The sequence below is a fragment of the Rutidosis leptorrhynchoides genome, chromosome 2 (assembly GCF_046630445.1).
Source record: "Rutidosis leptorrhynchoides isolate AG116_Rl617_1_P2 chromosome 2, CSIRO_AGI_Rlap_v1, whole genome shotgun sequence".
Classification (NCBI taxonomy): Eukaryota; Viridiplantae; Streptophyta; class Magnoliopsida; order Asterales; family Asteraceae; genus Rutidosis; species Rutidosis leptorrhynchoides.
Window position 1 is genome coordinate 42,031,135 of NC_092334.1, and position 18,241 is coordinate 42,049,375.

At 31.9% G+C, this 18,241-nt stretch overlaps 2 protein-coding genes across 2 annotated transcripts; one reads left to right on the forward strand and one right to left on the reverse strand.

Moving 5' to 3' along the window:
* Positions 1-1,468: 1,468 nt before the first annotated feature.
* LOC139890774 (uncharacterized) lies at positions 1,469-4,890 on the reverse strand. Its single transcript, XM_071873687.1, has 4 exons — positions 3,512-4,890; positions 3,243-3,427; positions 2,800-3,026; positions 1,469-2,237 (listed from the first exon to the last, which is right to left on the reverse strand). The coding sequence occupies exons 1-4, from the start codon at positions 4,888-4,890 to the stop codon at positions 1,509-1,511; spliced, it is 2,520 nt and encodes an 839-aa protein (XP_071729788.1). The 3' UTR covers positions 1,469-1,508.
* Positions 4,891-6,259: 1,369 nt separating this feature from the next.
* On the forward strand, positions 6,260-10,952 carry LOC139887825 (uncharacterized). Its single transcript, XM_071870877.1, has 11 exons — positions 6,260-6,380; positions 7,165-7,284; positions 7,374-7,482; positions 7,924-8,175; positions 8,551-8,663; positions 8,754-8,818; positions 9,563-9,765; positions 9,849-9,973; positions 10,066-10,293; positions 10,517-10,589; positions 10,676-10,952. The coding sequence occupies exons 1-11, from the start codon at positions 6,276-6,278 to the stop codon at positions 10,816-10,818; spliced, it is 1,536 nt and encodes a 511-aa protein (XP_071726978.1). The 5' UTR covers positions 6,260-6,275; the 3' UTR covers positions 10,819-10,952.
* The last annotated feature ends 7,289 nt before the right edge of the window (positions 10,953-18,241 follow it).

An 18,241-nucleotide genomic window follows, 5' to 3' on the forward strand; every position in this document is an offset into this window, starting at 1 on the left:
TCATATTTTTATCAAATTGAAGCATTTATCAAATTTAAACATTATTATTATTATTATCCTATATACTAAAACATGCGCCAAAATCCGTCGTTTCCTATATACTAAAACATGTGCCAAAATCCGTCGTTTCAGTTGTTTTGGATTGTCGTTTTGAGTTTGCGTTCACACTACAAACGGTCCTTCAAATTCGGCTCAATTTACACAACTGCCCCTCAACTTTATACTTTTCAGGGGTAGAAAGTGTAAATATATAATTTTATTAAAATAAAATAAAATAATTCCACCAGAATTTTTAACGGGCTCTATCTTCTCGCTCGGTGCGAGTTAATTTTTTTTCGAGATCACCGTTCAACTCGAAAAAATCTAACGAACACAACGGGACTAACTACGCGCGAAACGAACATCGTTAAAAAAATAATAAATATTTCGGGCTATATTTCATACATATACATATACGTACAACAAACAACTCAACCTATTAGATATATTAGGTACCAAACAACGTATATCCAAATTCGACCGCGCGTTGAATACAACCGCAACAACGCGCGGTCGAATTTTTTTCTAGTTATATTTAAAAAACAAATGATATAGTAGATGTTAGTCTTTTTAACAAGTATGTCATAGATGATATGAATTTCCGTCTTTGCATAATGTTCCTTTTCAATCTTTCTAGGTTTGCCGCTCAAAAATCTTGAATCTAATCTACTTGTACATTGATTTCAAAGTCGTAAACGTTGTAAGAGAGGAAGGATGTAACATCCGTAGAAATAAATGATTAAGTTAATTAGTGAACAACTAAACTATGTTTATTTTAAAATATTATGCACATTGTAGTTTATGTTTGCATGGTACAATTATAATAATCACAGATCACAGATGATAATGATATTGAAAGAGATAGCTAGGCATATTATAGTTATAAAATTAAATACGAAAGTTGATTGCGCACCTTTTAGTTGACCACTTAAATGTATTAACAACCAACCTATTGTCCCCCCTCCAGAACTGATTCATGCATTAATCAAGAAGAGTTCATCAGGGTCGCCCCGTTACTACCACTACCATCCGTCCCAAATCTATTGTCTACAATTCCATTTTAGATGTCCCAAATTAATTTATCTAAATCAAAATTGATCCAGTATATGGTTGGTACTTTTCAAGGGTTGCCAATATCTTGAAGTGATCCGCTGGCTTCTCATGGAGGTAATTATTGGGTTAACCGGGTCGATGTTAAGAGTTTATTTTACATGGGCTAATCCAGTTCAAAAGAAGAAAAAAAAGCCCATATTGACCCAGTTTGGTGACTTAGTAAGCTTTACGTTTTTTTTTTTTTTTTTTTTTAAGTATCTAACTGCAATCAAAGTAAGTTTGACAATACAAATATGACAAAAAGTTATCGAATTATGCATCGGAACACATGAACAACCATACCCAAAACCACAATATGAACCAATTGTCAAAATCAAAGTAACTTCAGTTTTTACATTATACGACACTCGATTAATCTATTGAAATGGAGACAGGGGATTCGGGTGGCCAAAGTTTTTTGATCTTCTCAACTCTCTACACACAAGATCTAACATGGCCAAAAAATCTCTCACAATCACAAATATCCTAAGTTGATTCACTTCATCTTTACTCATATTTCCATGGAAGTATTCAGTAATCTCTTTCACAAGTTTCAGCACTCGCTGTTCGTCTTCCTCCAACTCTTTCAGATGTTTATCAGCATAACCCAAGAAACATTTCATCGATTCAACAAACTTACAAGTTTTATCTTCCATTGACAAATCATCGTTCACCAATCGTCTCAATCGACTCATTCCTTGCGATAGATTAGAAACTGCGCTTGCAACGACATCAAAGTCTATCGTCGCTGTTTTCTTCACATTGCATAGTTCAGTACTCAAGCCGGCTACAAGTTCTAATCCCATGTTCCTATAGTCTTCTTCTTTGTCTTCAACATTGTTTCGCTTGCTTTTTTGATTAATCATTCCTATAATGCTCTCTGACACTCTAACGCCTTCTGAACGAACTATTTCTTGGACTACAAAGTGAAGCAACGTTGTTTTCCCGTCTGTTCCTTTTACGTCAGAAAGCTTAAGCAATGCGTCTAGCTTAAAAGCTTTTGCTCCTCCCCTTATCGTACCTACATTCATCCTATTCCCGGTTTTCAACACGGCCTCTAGTAGTTTTAGGAATAATCTACTTGATCTCAGTTCTTTGCATGCCTCCTGTGACATTATAGATTTTGTGTCATGAATACAGAACTATGCAATTTATTCCAACCATTTTTGTCTTCATATTAGCATGAATAAGCATTTAAAGTTAGAAGGTACGTAAGAATTAACAGGGCCGTTTCATTAATTTAAAAGTACCTGTTCGAGATATAAATTGAGTCCTTATGCACGTTAAGTTTTGTAATGTATAGAATAGATAATAATACTAAAAAGTATCATTATATTCATTGTTTCCGAGATCTTTCAATCAAAATGATATCTGACTTGGGAGAATTCGTGTCATAAGAAGAAAAAAGAACTATTTTTCGGCTACAAGGATTTTTTTTAATATAATTTTTGGCCCTTTCAAAATTTGACCATGTTCAGTAGCCTATCTTGCACACCCTCTAAGAACTATTAATTGTACGTAGTTGAAAGTGTTAAGATGTATGAAAACTTTCCTTAAAGTGCACGAAGTAACATATTTACAAATGTTCATAGTTGTAAGTGTGAAGATGTATAAAATTCTACTAATTTGTTGTGGCGAAAATTGGAAATCAAGAAAATCGGGTTTTACCTCTAGCATTGAGAAGGTCTTACGAAGATGATTCATTTCATCTTCAAACGTTTCACGATAAAGCAATGCTTCAATTCTAGGAAAGGCGTACGGTATGTTTAGGATTGATGCAACAAACGTTTCAGCCGAGCCCAAGTCACCTTTAAAACCTGTTAGTTTAGACTCCTCTTCTTTTGTGGGCTCCGTCTTTATCAGTACTTCTAACTGTTGTAGATTCAGCCCATTTCCTAACATGATAACCGAACTAACTCAGATTTATATTCGTTTATCAGGTATTGCAGGTATTTGTGTATGTTTATAATCTAATTGCAATATGATGTCACATTAAGGACAGAGTAGTCGAATTTGGTACTTCCCTTAGTTTTTTAGCAATTGAATTTTATTTTTGAATCCTGATTTTACAAAATTATTACACAATAGTACACCATATAATGGATCTTTACCTTGTACGAGTGCACGACAAACTTGTTCGGCGGTGGCATTGAGAGCTTTTAAAAGTATGGTTATGTTCTGAAGTCTTTTTGGTTCGAGAACATGTTTACTAGGAGACGGGCTTTTGCTTTTTAATTCGTCATTGGAATTGTGTAGGTTGTAACCAAAGAGGGACTCAATCATTTCCTCATCAAACCTGTTTTATATGATATCATTAGTACAATGTAGGAAAATGTAACAAGTGATTAAAAAACTTATGGATAACAAATAACGCGCTTACTCGAATGAGTTTGATCTCAGCTTGTCCCAGACCATGGAGCGGTCTGGTGCTGCTCGTACTTTATCCCAATGAAGCGGTTTTAGTTTCGGTAGCGGAGTTCCATCTCTACCCATGGGTGTAGATTGAGATGGTGGTGGTGGCGGTGGCGGGTTTTTCATAGAGAATGACGGTGGCGGTGGCGGTGGCGGTGGCGGGGTTTTCATAGAGAACAGTGGTGGCGGCGGTGGTGATGGTGGTGGTGGTGGAGGCAAGTTTCCTTTAGGATAAGATGGTGGCAATGGTGGAGGAATATGGGTTGGGTTTGACCCTGAAGATAAATTCCTTTGAGAAGGAAAAATTTCCGGCGTGTTAGGGGTCCCGGAAGATGACGAACTGCATGGTCGTGGTGGCAGCAGCGGTGGTGGCGTTGGCGGCGGTGGTGCTGGTGATGCTGTTGATGTTGGTGGTTCTAGTGTTTCGTCACAAGTTATTGAAGCGTCCGAAATTCTTGGATTAGATGAATGTTGTGAATCGCAAAAAGAATGAAAAGATTCATCATCATCATCATCATCATCATCATCATCATCATCATCATCATCATCTTGATGATGATCATCATCATCTTCGTCTGATGAATGATTTATCATATCTTCTTTTTCGCCCACCGGAGAAGCGAAAAAGACTTGTTCATCCTCCTCATCAAACTTTAATGATTCAATTGAAGACATGTCATCTTCATTGTGAGAAGAATTCAAATTCAAATTATCAGAATTTGATAATTCTTTTATCTGAATAAAATCCATCTCTTTTCCTTCTATTTTGTCTTCCAATTCATTTGAATTAGAAGTATGAGTATCATGATGATCAGAATCTTGTCTTACTGCACAAACTGGTGGTGGTTGTAACACTGTTCCTAATGATTCAAGATAAAAGTTATCTCTAACTGCATGAGATATTATTACCTTTTCACTTTTCTTTGATGATGATTTCATTTTCCTATGTTTTCGGCACCCCAAGAGCAACCCAACGACACATAATATAAAAGTGGTTCCGCCCACAGAGGCCAGAACCGCCACCAGAACTCTCCGTCGTCTTCCACCGTCACTCCAATGGGACGGTGGTGGAATGGGCGGAAAATGGTGGCAGTTCGGCCTATGGGAATGTAGACGGACATGATGACGTGGAGCTGGAGCTGGAGCTAGAAAAGGTGATCCTGTTGGAGAGATATTGAAATATGGTTTTTTAGTATGTTTTAATCCAATAAGTGCTCTGAACTTTAATTGTGTTAATGATGAAACTTGAAGATTTGGGACAGTGAATATTGTAGAAACAATGAATGTGGTGAGAAAGATGGTGATGATGAAACTGATAATGGGGATGATCTTACACCTACATTCCATGTTTTTTTCTTCTTTTTATTTCTTTAATTGATTTGTTGAATATTGAAAAGTCCAAAATGTGACAGGATATGAATGCACCTTTCTGATACAATTATAACAATGAATCCTGCTTCTGCTGGTAGAGAAATAGTCTTAAATGCTACTCCAAGGAATCCCTGTGTTTTTGGCAGTTGAACTTTGTGTAGGGGCCTTCTTTATTTTTATTTTTTTTACTCAATTTTTACCATATCAATAAAACATGCGATTTTTTTCACTCTTATTCAATTAGTAGCAGTATATTAGCACAATATTCATGTTACTATAATTAGTTCCTAAAGCATTTTTTGTCAAACATGAAGTTAATAGGAACATTGAAATTTTGATGATCAAGGATCAAGTGTCCAAGTTTTCAAGAAAATTAGTTGGAGTTGTTGGGACTTTTAGAGGTCAAAATCAGTTTCATGGGGATGATTACATCTTTTTGAACTCCAAATCTCCATTACCTTTTCAATCTTAACATTAGCTTATTTTAGCTTGTTGTGGGTCCCAACAATTTGGACTTACCTTTGCATATCTTTTAAGTGTGGTGAAAATATCCCCAATTTCTCCATTCATCCATATTTTGCACCAATAATGATTTCCGTGATGTTATGTACCTGCAAAATAAATACACGAATAAAGAAACTTACAATTATACATTATTATTTATTTCTATATAATAATGTTTATGTGATTATGGGTGATCTAAAACTATTATATTTGTAATATAAATAATGTCTTTTGGTCTTTGATTAACACGACAAGAAATAATTCTCTAAATATAAAATGATTATGTTACCCTAAACTCCTAAAGTGTAGTAGATTTTTATATATTTGTATTATTATGTTACACTGTTTCTTTGTGTGTGTGTGTATAGTAACTGCATTTGGAGTGTTGGTAGAAATAAAACATGAAAGGTTTGGTGTACATGTAGGTGAACCCTTTCTTGCATTTTCCTTTTTCATCTGCTAATCTAAACCATGTGCAAAAGATCTAACCGACAGGGAAAATAAATATATATAAAAAAAAAAAATATAATAGCATATATTTAATGTAGAGCAATATAAATTGGCTTTACTTTGCCGTTACTTGGAATCCCATGCTGAGATTTTAACAAATACTCACAAATCACAAACGCACAAACACCTTTTTTGTTTGTGTTCTGATATGAAGATCTGGGACCACCGTCCAAACCTCAGCCGCTCAACCCCATACTATTACTGGGCCAATATTTATTTTATGGCCCATAAAATGACTTAAAGTTGTTAAAGGACCATTACTGTTCATACAGGCCCAATAAAGAAGCAGCAGAAAAGGTTAACACACCTCCTGAAAGTGTTTTCCCGCCACTTTCGAGGAAGAGAGAATGGAATGGACGGTGAGTGGAAACGCTTTGAAGACGTTTGGTCGATCTGTCACGTGCCTTGCACGCATCGGCAACGAACTTATCCTACAAGCTTCGCCGTCACAGGTTTCGATGCTTATATTTCACAATTAACTTATTAATTCTAGTTATTGTTTGCTCTTAATTAGGGTTTATTGTCAGTTAACAACTCAGTCTTTGAATTAGCCTTCTAATCAATGAAATTGAGATGTTAGAGTTATTATTTACTACTTGAAGAAGAATATTTTGCTTCATATTTAGTAATATTTTTAATTTAGGTCATTTGATTCGTAATTTGACTTTCTGTTTTGAATCTGGTGGATCGGACCATTTTATTGTTGATTTTCATATCGCTCTATGTTTTCGATTGATAAACCGGTTGACACATAGTGATATGAATAGGAAAATTGTGTACAGGATGTTTTTGAAGAATTGAGAGGTGCTTACCCTTGTAAATTGAGGTTAATTGTGTGAAAATGAGTCGGAACTAAAATTCGAATGTATATATGGAATATTGATAGTGTTCATTGTATGTATTAAACTTTTCATTATTGTTATTGTGTGTATCTAACCTGTTATAACTTGTAAAACAGTGATGTGGCAATTTGTATAGCTGCCATGTCAGCTGAAAATACCAATTGCTCATTGAGAATTAATCGAATGATAATTGAAAGTTTGATGCAATACATACAATACAATATTGGGTAAATTTCTGATACACGTTAAACACTTAATCTTTATAATATAAAGCGTGGAATTGCACATTGAAACGCTAATGAGGATTGTAAGTTTACTTATTTTATGGTTGCGTTGTTATCATCTTCTTATTATGATTACATTAAGATTAAGATGTTGTTATCGTGTCCACCAGCTAGCTTTGCACACCCTTAACTCTTCAAGGTCTGCATATCAGTCGATCATGCTAAAGCCATCCTTTTTTGATACGTATACTGTTAGTGGATCCCAAGTGCAGTGTAGTGTGCTTTTAAAGGTATACGATTACCTCTATGAACGAAAGTGTTACTATGGTTGATATAACACACTGAAGTAGGAAATCATACTCAATTAAACTGTTTGCAGGCTGTTTGTTCTGTCCTTAGGACACCATTAACAAGTATCGACCATCTAAGTGTGATATTGCCTGATCCCGATGCATCAAAAGTGCAGTGGACTTTGGAATGCTACAATGGTGTGCTTACCTCTCTTTTTTCTTTGTGCAAGCAACCTGCATTTTCTCTTAAGTATACTTGTTGGTATTTTTTAATCTGTTTAAAAGGACTTTAATATCAAAATTTATGTCGACGGGCCTTTTGTTGCCCAAAAAGTATTAGTAGTAGTTTGCACTAAAATGTTAAAAAATTGTTTTGTAGCAACAAAACCTGTTTATGTTGCCCGGAAAGTATTACAGTAGTAGTAGTTTGCACCAAAATGTTAAATGGGCAAAAAATTGTTTTGTGGCAACAATACCTGTTTACGTTTCCCAATCTGCCTATTGTGTTACCTTTACAGTCTACAAGTCAGCTTTAGTCGTCTGTATAGTTGCAATATCTTAGTCACGTCATATTCTAACTACATTAATCATCTGTAATCATTTGTAAATAAAAAAATTAAATAGTTATGATTTGTTCAGGTATGAAAAAATCGTATTGGATTACATGCAACGTTGAAGCAGATGTGCAACAGCTATCTCTTGATAGAAGAAGGCTGCCTAGCAGCTTTGTTGTGAGACCTCGTGATCTCAACAGATTACTCGCTAATTTTCAGTCAACCCTTCAGGAGATAACTGTTATAGCAACAGAGCCTGCATCATTACCTGCTGATGTGGCAGATGAAGTTAAAGGCAAAGCTGTTGAGCTTAGAAGCTATATAGATCCGACTAAAGGTAAGTATTTTGCTATATCCTTGAGGTGGCAAAATCTGGTTGGGTAACAAGTTAAATCTGGTAACTTTATGGGTTTGGTTGACCAGTAACACTTTTTGTTCAAAGTTTCTATTTTCTTATACATATTTAGTGTGTCAAGTATGATTCTAACAATATATTTTCTCCAGTGATAAATTAATAACTTTAATAAAGTGATTTACATAGATCAATGTGTTAAAAATACACTTTGGATGTCTTAGTGTCTGTCTATCGGTTCTTTGACTTTACTCGAGTGACAAGTTACATATAAAACATGAGAGGACGCATAATAAGTGAATTCGTCCAAATATCCACCTCTACTCTTTCATCTTATTCATCAGTATTTTGTTGTTGTAGAAAATGATTCTTCATTACACACTCAATTGTGGATAGATCCTGCTGAAGAGTTTGTACAGTATACACACTCTGGAGACCCTGTTGACGTAACTTTTGGTGTGAAGGAATTGAAGGTGCTGTAAGATATATGATATTATTATATAACATATCTTCGATTTGGGATCCCCTTTTATAACTTATCTGAAATGAATTTCTTTCGACAGGCTTTTCTTACATTTTGTGAGGGATGTGAAGTCGACCTACACTTGTACTTTGATAAAGCTGGCGAGTAAGCTTGTCATCAAGTTTACCTAGTATACTTTGCTTATAAATTGTCCTTGTGCTTCATAAGATCTTTATAACTGATCATTTAGTGTTAGAATTTCATTAGAATTCGATACAAGTGAGATACAGTAGTTGACATGGGGTCACAGTTTGTTGTTAGAGTCCAGTTTTGACTTTCAACAGTCAACCTGATTAGTATTTTGTAAAGGTGAAAAATGGCCAGTACTTCTACGATGGATTGGACTGAAAAGAGTTTTTTTGCCAAATATTACTAGGTTGCCAAATATAAATAGGATTACAAAATTGTATTGGTTTAGAAGTAAGTTACTAAAAATGATTTAGAAGGTTTTATGCTTAACAGGTCGGTATCTGATATGATTTTCCTCAATATTTAACCGTTATACCAGCTAGAGGTATAAGAAAACACAAATTGAATCGTTCTTCACTAAATGAGGCAAAATCGCCACCTTTAGTTTTAACCTTAAAGTTGATAGCCTCATTAAATATAAAGATAATATGACGATGTTAACATCATTGCAATCAAATTAACAATTTGAATGTAAACACTTGAATCTTTATGGTAGTAGATTTGGAACTTTAAAATATAATGTAGAATCATCTTAAAGGGACAAAGGGTAAATGTATCGTGTTTGTGCCATATCATATTTGATTTGATTTGTTTTGTTTCTTTAGGTGATTTATGTTTGAAACTCTATGACTCTGAATAATGTTTCTATTGTATAATCAGGCCTATTCTATTGGCACCAAAATTTAGCGTCGAAGATGTTTCCGTTTCAAACTTTGATGCGACTTTAGTACTCGCAACAATGCTGGTGTCGCAGTTACAAAGAGAACCTATACCCGCAGCCGCTGAAACCGAAGACCAAGCGCCAGCAGGAAATGTTTCTGAACATCCTTCTGATCACACGAGAATTTGGTCAGAACTTTCAGGTACGTTTCTGTTATTGCTGAAGTTGTACTAAAGCATTATATACATTCTGGAGTTAAAATTTCGCTACTGTTTAAAACCACAGCCGCAAAAAGTGCAAGTCGAATAGGTGGTCATGTAGAAGTGGAAAGGGATCAGAATACAAATATTCAGGAGGATATTCGAAGGATTAGCACAATGCACGTCTCTAAAGCAGCAGCTGCGACAGATGCAAGAAATTTCACAAGCAACATGTATCCTTATATGTTTTCTTGATTCATTTACATACGAATGGTTCGATTTTGGTTGTGTTTTATGTCAAGCGGGTCAATCAACAAGTTCGGCTAAAATGGGATGGGTCAAATGGCAGTGTTGCAGAACTCGGAATTACTGGGCGAGTACTCGATTTTTGCAACTCGGGGAGCACTCAGTCAAAATTGGTCAAAACTCAGTCAAACTCAAAATTACTCGGAAAATCAGTCAAAGTCAAATTTGGTCAATATTCAAGTACTCCCCGAGTTTCCGAGTACTCCCTAAAAAATCCCGATCAAGTACTACTCGAGTAGCGATTTGTGCAACCTTGCAAGTGAGATAGATCGTCCAAAACATATATTTATTGCTTAAAACTTCTTATTTTAGTATCATTCACATATATATTTGATAGAAATTATAGAATTAGTGATGTAATATAATATTATAATAATATAATTGTAACAACTGTTTAACTCATTAGTTAATTTGGTGTTAGGGAAATATTTATATTTATTACTGTAGTTTTTTGATGAACACTTTCTTGACCACATTAGCCATCAACCAATGCAAACGGAATATGAAGGAGAACCTCAAGGTTAGCAAAAAGTCATAACTTGATTTATTAAAACCCTCGATTACTATTACTAGTCCAACTAATAGTAATTAGCTTTTTATGTTCAGGTAGGGCTGAAATCAGTGATCATGGTGTGGTGTCACAACGCCATCATAGTAACTGGGTTGATGCAGATGAAGATGAGGACGATGATCAAGGGGAGGATTCAGAACCGTACGTCCAGGCAACACCACCATACTGTGAGGAATGAATAGTATCGGCGAAATATTGTCAAATGTAACTACCACACTTGTTTAAGCCAACAGCTATTTACTCTAGTTATGGTTTACATGTACTCCAGCAAGAACTTAATATGTAATTATGTGATGCATGTTTAGGTTGTACCCAAAGGATAGTAGTAATGTAGGCATTAAAATTTACATAAATAGTCTTTCCTTGACTATATATGACCTTATGTTAACTTACTCCTACTCTTTGTTGATGTTGAAGTCATAAAAATATTGTCAAATAATTTTTGTTAGATGTTAGATAAGGGTAAAGTGAGGGATTTAATAGTAATATCTAGTACTGCCTTTCCAAAAAAAAAATAGTAATATTTAGTACTACTTATCTTTTGCTGGCAAGTTGACAATTACATTTTAACATATATATATCTATAATCTATAAATCTATAAATATAAATATATAATAAAAATATATAAATAATATTAATTAAGGCGAGTTGTTCTTTTGGACGGATGAGATTATTCCCCTGGCTCTGTGTTTAACTACTCCATTAATCATTTTAACAAAAGTACAAAACGTTAAAATAACAAGATTGGTGACAAAGCAATTCACTTTACAGTATTGTATATCTTGGACGATCGAAAGTTAAATCACGTTTTAAAAATGGTTTAATAATTATATATGCACAACACAATATCTACCGTCCAGTATTTAAAGTTTTTATCAAGTGGACATTTCTGCAACAATATATACTGAAATGATTCGGAATTGAAAGGAAATTTCTTTTTTTTTTACTGCTGTGAGTGTAAGGTGTTGTTAGTTTTTTAATAACATAAAGAAAATAGAGTTTGAAGATCTGTTTGTTGAATATCGAAAACTGTTTGTTTTAATGTTTACTGAATATATAATTTGAATTCGTGAATTATTGTACTTTTTTCATTTTTTTATCAATGAAAATAAAATAAATTAAAATTATTGATTTAAAAGTAATGAAAAAATTATGAACAACAAACACAATAGTATAATTAACTTAATGTAATATCAAAAAACAAGTATTTGCACATTCTTTAAACTAATCTTGTAGACTTTTAACCTTGATATACTAAAAGTATCAGTCTTTTAACATACATATCATGCACATAAAACTTCATGTCTGACCCGAGAAACCTTCCGAGTTAAAAACTGAATGGGTCTTTCCAAACATTTGGGTCACGACTAAATGTTTGGGAAGACCCATTCAGTTTTAAACCCGAAAGCTATTCATTTAAGTTTCATAAATTTTTTAAAACATTATAAAACTATTCATTAAAGATGGATAAATATATATATTAAAACTTTATAACATGAACATAATAATATTAAACTTAGTACCTAAATAATAATAATAGAAATAATTAATTGAATAATAATATATTATATAATATTCACTTTACAGTATTGTATATATTGGACGATCGAAAGTTAAATCACGTTTTAAAAATGGAATTATATGCACAACACAATATCTACCGTCCAGTATTTAAAGTTTTTATCAAGTGGACATTTCTGCAACAATATATACTGAAATGATTCGGAATTGAAAGGAAATTTCTTTTTTTTTTTACTGCTGTGAGTGTAAGGTGTTGTTAGTTTTTTAATAACATAAAGAAAATAGAGTTTGAAGATCTGTTTGTTGAATATTGAAAACTGTTTGTTTTAATGTTTACTGAATATATAATTTGAATTCGTGAATTATTGTACTTTTTTCATTTTTTTATCAATGAAAATAAAATAAATTAAAATTATTGATTTAAAAGTAATGAAAAAATTATGAACAACAAACACAATAGTATAATTAACTTAATGTAATATCAAAAAACAAGTATTTGCACATTCTTTAAACTAATCTTGTAGACTTTTAACTTTGATATACTAAAAGTATCAGTCTTTTAACATACATATCATGCACATAAAACTTCATGTCTGACCCGAGAAACCTTTCGAGTTAAAAACTGAATGGGTCTTTCCAAACATTTGGGTCACGACTAAATGTTTGGGAAGACCCATTCAGTTTTAAACCCGAAAGCTATTCATTTAAGTTTCATAAATTTTTTAAAACATTATAAAACTATTCATTAAAGATGGATAAATATATATATTAAAACTTTATAACATGAACATAATAATATTAAACTTAGTACCTAAATAATAATAATAGAAATAATTAATTGAATAATAATATATTATATAATATTATTATTAATAATAGAAACAACACACACACACACATATATATATATATTATTCACTTTACAGTATTGTATATATTGGACGATCGAAAGTTAAATAACGTTTTAAAAATGGTTTAATGATTATATATGCACAACACAATATCTACCGTCCAGTATTTAAAGTTTTTATCAAGTGGACATTTCTGCAACAATATATACTGAAATGATTCGGAATTGAAAGGAAATTTCTTTTTTTTTTTACTGCTGTGAGTGTAAGGTGTTGTTAGTTTTTTAATAACATAAAGAAAATAGAGTTTAAAGATCTGTTTGTTGAATATTGAAAACTGTTTGTTTTAATGTTTACTGAATATATAATTTGAATTCGTGAATTATTGTACTTTTTTCATTTTTTTATCAATGAAAATAAAATAAATTAAAATTATTGATTTAAAAGTAATGAAAAAATTATGAACAACAAACACAATAGTATAATTAACTTAATGTAATATCAAAAAACAAGTATTTGCGCATTCTTTAAACTAATGTTGTAGACTTTTAACCTTGATATACTAAAAGTATCAGTCTTTTAACATACATATTATGCACATAAAACTTCATGTCTGACCCGAGAAACCTTCCGAGTTAAAAACTGAATGGGTCTTTCCAAACATTTGGGTCACGACTAAATGTTTGGGAAGACCCATTCAGTTTTAAACCCGAAAGCTATTCATTTAAGTTTCATAAATTTTTTAAAACATTATAAAACTATTCATTAAAGATGGATAAATATATATATTAAAACTTTATAACATGAACATAATAATATTAAACTTAGTACCTAAATAATAATAATAGAAATAATTAATTGAATAATAATATATTATATAATATTATTATTAATAATAGAAACAACACACACACACACACACACACACACACACACACACACACACACACACACACACATATATATATATATATATATATATATATATATATATATATATATATATATATATATATAGGGGTAGGATCAATGGGGAAGTAACCAATCGGGGGGAAGCGGGGGAAGCAAAAAAAAAATAAAAAATTTCGTTTTTTGAAAAAACTTTGTTCACGAACATTATAGATTGGATGAAAATAAGAACATTTAGAAAAGACACTTCGTGATGAATGTTATTATTTTGACGAAAAAACGATCGACAAAAATAACATTCAAGATAATATTGTTCGTGAAGAATGTTAATGTTTTTTTTTTTCCTTTCATGTTTTGTGAAGTAAAATTTAGCCCGATTTAGAGTTTAGGGTTTAGGGTTTAGGGTTTGGTTTTTTGGGGTTATTCCATAAACTCAAAACACCAAACCCTAAACCCTAAACCCTAAACCCCTAAACTTTAAACCGTTCGTGTTAAAAACTCAATCTAAATCCTAAATCTAAACCCTAAATTTCTAAACCCTAATATCTAAACCCTATAAACCCTAATATCTAAACCCTAATGCCTAAAACCTCAACATACACTCGAAAAACACGATAATTGTTATATATTACTTCTTCGAGCGTTTCCCGCCAAAATAATAACATTCATCACAAAGTGTCTTTTCTAAATGTTCTTATTTTCATCCAATCTATAATGTTCGTGAACAAAGTTTTTTCAAAAAACGAAAAAAAAAATTTTTTGCTTCCCCCCGCTTCCCCCCGAATGGTTACTTCCCTCTTGATCCTACCACTATATATATATATATATATATATATATATATATATATATATATTGTACATGAAATGATCTAATATAAATAGCTATTTTAGAGAACTAAGTAAACACATATTTATCTGGAAAGAGTATATAGTATGATGTTGTGACTACCCGAAAATTTCTGACCAAATTTAAACTTAATCTTTATATAATTCTGACTTGATAAGCAATGAATTTTAATAAATCTTGTACCTTCGAAAAGAGTTTTACATAAGCTTTTGGTCACACTTTTATTCCGACGATTCACGAACGTCATAACTTGATTTAATTGTTTAATTGTTTAATTGTTTAATTATTGTGTGTGTATATGGATTTATATATATTTAACTTGAAAATATGATAATTAAATATCTCATTAAGTATATTAACAAAGTATTATATATATATATATTTTCATACTACTAATTTAAAGAGTTTTTAAACAATATATATATTACTATTTAAACGACGTAATTAACTTATGTTAAAATGTATTTACATATAATGTATTACGAGTGTAAATACATCCTTACAAGTATTGAATACACTTTATAATATACCAATACATATAAAGGATAGCTATACTCGTATTTTCGTTCAATTTTCTCAAAGAATTCTACTCGCATTCATACGGTATTTTTACCCGTATTATACACAACTTCTAGAAGTATTTACTATTGGTATATACCAATAGAAATCTGCAATTATTTGTGTAATATGTCATCCATGACCTAATCAATTTAATATGTCATGCATGACTTAATACAATTTAACTTATCTTAGATATTTTCACTAAAAGCCAAAATTATAAGCTTATAAATAAGGACCATTTCAACTCATTTTTACTCCACATTTTCTTATACTAAAAACACACACTTGAATGCTCTCATACCATACTTCAATTTCAGCAACTTTCCTCTTCATAATCAAGGTAAAATACTTCTCAAAATCCTTGTTTAATTCCTTGTATAGTTGCTATCTGCTAAAATTCCTTGTAATGAATATTTGGCGAGCAAAACAAAATCTGCTAAAATTAACGTTGTATGGACGAAATTTATATTATAAAAACTATATTAACCATATCCTTGTTAACTTTTCCTATATCCTATATATATTTGGACATGTTATCAGTAGTATAACAAAATATTATAATCTTGGTTAATTCTGTGATTGTATATATGTATAATAATATTCTTGGTACGTCCTAATACAATAAGTATACAATACGTTTTGATAAATCCTAAGACAATACGTACACAATACGTCTTAGTTAATTCTAAGACAATAAGTATACAATACGTCTCTGGGTTGATGCAAAGACAATACGTATACAATACGCCGTGGGGTAATTCTAAGATTATATATATATATATATATATATATATATATATATATATATATATATATATATATATATATACCGATTATTGGACTGTTGGACTTTTCGGACTATTTTGGACTACTAAAAAAGGACTACTAACAATGGACTACTAACATAAAATGTTAAAAATTATTATATAAGTATTCTATGAACTTGCTTTATTTTATTCATATGTCGTATTATTATCTGAATCGTTATTATTGTTATAGGTTCGTGAATCCAAGGACGACGATCATATTTTTAATAAGCTGAAAACTTATTATTAATATACTTTTACTACTGTGAGTATATAGCCCCATTTTTAAACTCTACAAATATTTTGGGATGAGAATACATGCATTTTATGTTTTACGCCATAGACACAAGTACTTAAAATATATTCTACGTTGAGTTGTACCACTTTGCATATCTTCCCTAATAGCTTGGTAACTAATATTTACATGTTGTAAGAACATGTATACGCGAATCCTATTGATAGATCTATCGGGTTTGACAACCCCAACCGGGCTAGTCGCTCTAATATCGTAAACGGTTGCATAGTACTTCGTTTTTACTATACTTGGTACAGTGTAGGGAGATTTCATAATAAAGGGAATATGCCACATTAATGGTTAAGTATGGTTACCGAAGCGCTCAACAATTTATAGAATACTTTTATATACTTGCGAGTGTACATATATTTATAACTATGAAATCTTGTGGTCTATATTTATATCGATGACAAACCTATATATCTCACCAACCTTTGTGTTGACTGTTTACGCATGTTTATTCTCAGGTCCTTAAGAAAGTCTTCCGCTGTTGCATTATCTGAGCAAGTTGTGCATGGAGTCTCATACTTTTATTTAAATAAAGTGTTGCATTCAATAAAACCTTTGTCATGTATTATATTCGACTGTTACGTCACGTGTGTAGTATTTGGAAATCGATGTATTTTGGGGATTATTTCTTAAATAATCGCTCACTTGTTTAAAACATGCATTATGTATAATAATGATATGCTTTTTATGAAACGAATGTAATATTTTCTAAAACGTATCATATAGAGGTCAAATACCTCGCTATGGGACCAATGAGAACGTACTACGTTTATAGTAATATGGACGGGTCGTTTCAGTTGGCATCAGAGCGTTGGTCTTAGCGAACCAGAATTTGCATTAGTGTGTCTAACCAGTAGTTGTTAGGATGTATTAGTGAGTCTGGACTTCGACCGTATCTGCATATTATAAATTTTGCTTATCATTTTTGTCAGAAATTACCTGCCTATCAATTTTTAATCTAGACACGTTCTTACTGCAATTATTGCATAGATAGTGTATAGACATATTCATATCTTATCATATCTATCACGGTAAACTCTGCCTGACATCTTCCGTAAAATTCCTTCGTAACTTATGGGATTTTGGTATTAAATATACATATGTAAATTATGTATTAAGAATATCAATCTAAGTCCTAATTTTTTTTCTTCATATCAACAATCATTTCTCTGATCGTGTAAGGAGGATCTGAAATGTCCCGTTCTTATTGATTAAAAACGTTCCATATTAATTGATTTCGTTGCGAGGTTTTGACCTCTATATGAGACGTTTTTCAAAGACTGCATTCATTTTAAAACAAACCATAACCTTTATTTCATCAATAAAGATTTAAAAAGCTTTACGTAGATTATCAAATAATGATAATCTAAAATATCCTGTTTACACACGACCATTACATAATGGTTTACAATACAAATATGTTACAACAAAATAAGTTTCTTGAATGCAGTTTTTACACAATATCATACAAGCATGGACTCCAAATCTCGTCCTTATATAAGTATGCGACAGCGGAAGCTCTTAATAATCACCTGAGAATAAACATGCTTAAAACGTCAACAAAAATGTTGGTGAGTTATAGGTTTAACCTATATATATCAAATCATAATAATAGACCACAAGATTTCATATTTCAATACACATCCCATACATAGAGATAAAAATCATTCATATGGTGAACACCTGGTAACCGACATTAACAAGATGCATATATAAGAATATCCCCATCATTCCGGGACACCCTTCGGATATGATATAAATTTCGAAGTACTAAAGCATCCGGTACTTTGGATGGGGTTTGTTA

Coding starts and splice junctions, on each gene's coding strand:
- LOC139890774 (XM_071873687.1), bottom strand. CDS start 4,890: ATGGAATGTAGGTGTAAGATCATCCCCATTATCAGTTTCATCATCACC. Junction 3,428..3,511: donor CTGAGATCAAACTCATTCGA/GTAAGCGCGTTA, acceptor CATATAAAACAG/GTTTGATGAGGAAATGATTG. Junction 2,238..2,799: donor AGACCTTCTCAATGCTAGAG/GTAAAACCCGAT, acceptor ATAATGTCACAG/GAGGCATGCAAAGAACTGAG.
- LOC139887825 (XM_071870877.1), top strand. CDS start 6,276: ATGGAATGGACGGTGAGTGGAAACGCTTTGAAGACGTTTGGTCGATCT. Junction 8,819..9,562: donor TACTTTGATAAAGCTGGCGA/GTAAGCTTGTCA, acceptor TTGTATAATCAG/GCCTATTCTATTGGCACCAA. Junction 10,294..10,516: donor CCCTAAAAAATCCCGATCAA/GTACTACTCGAG, acceptor TTATTACTGTAG/TTTTTTGATGAACACTTTCT.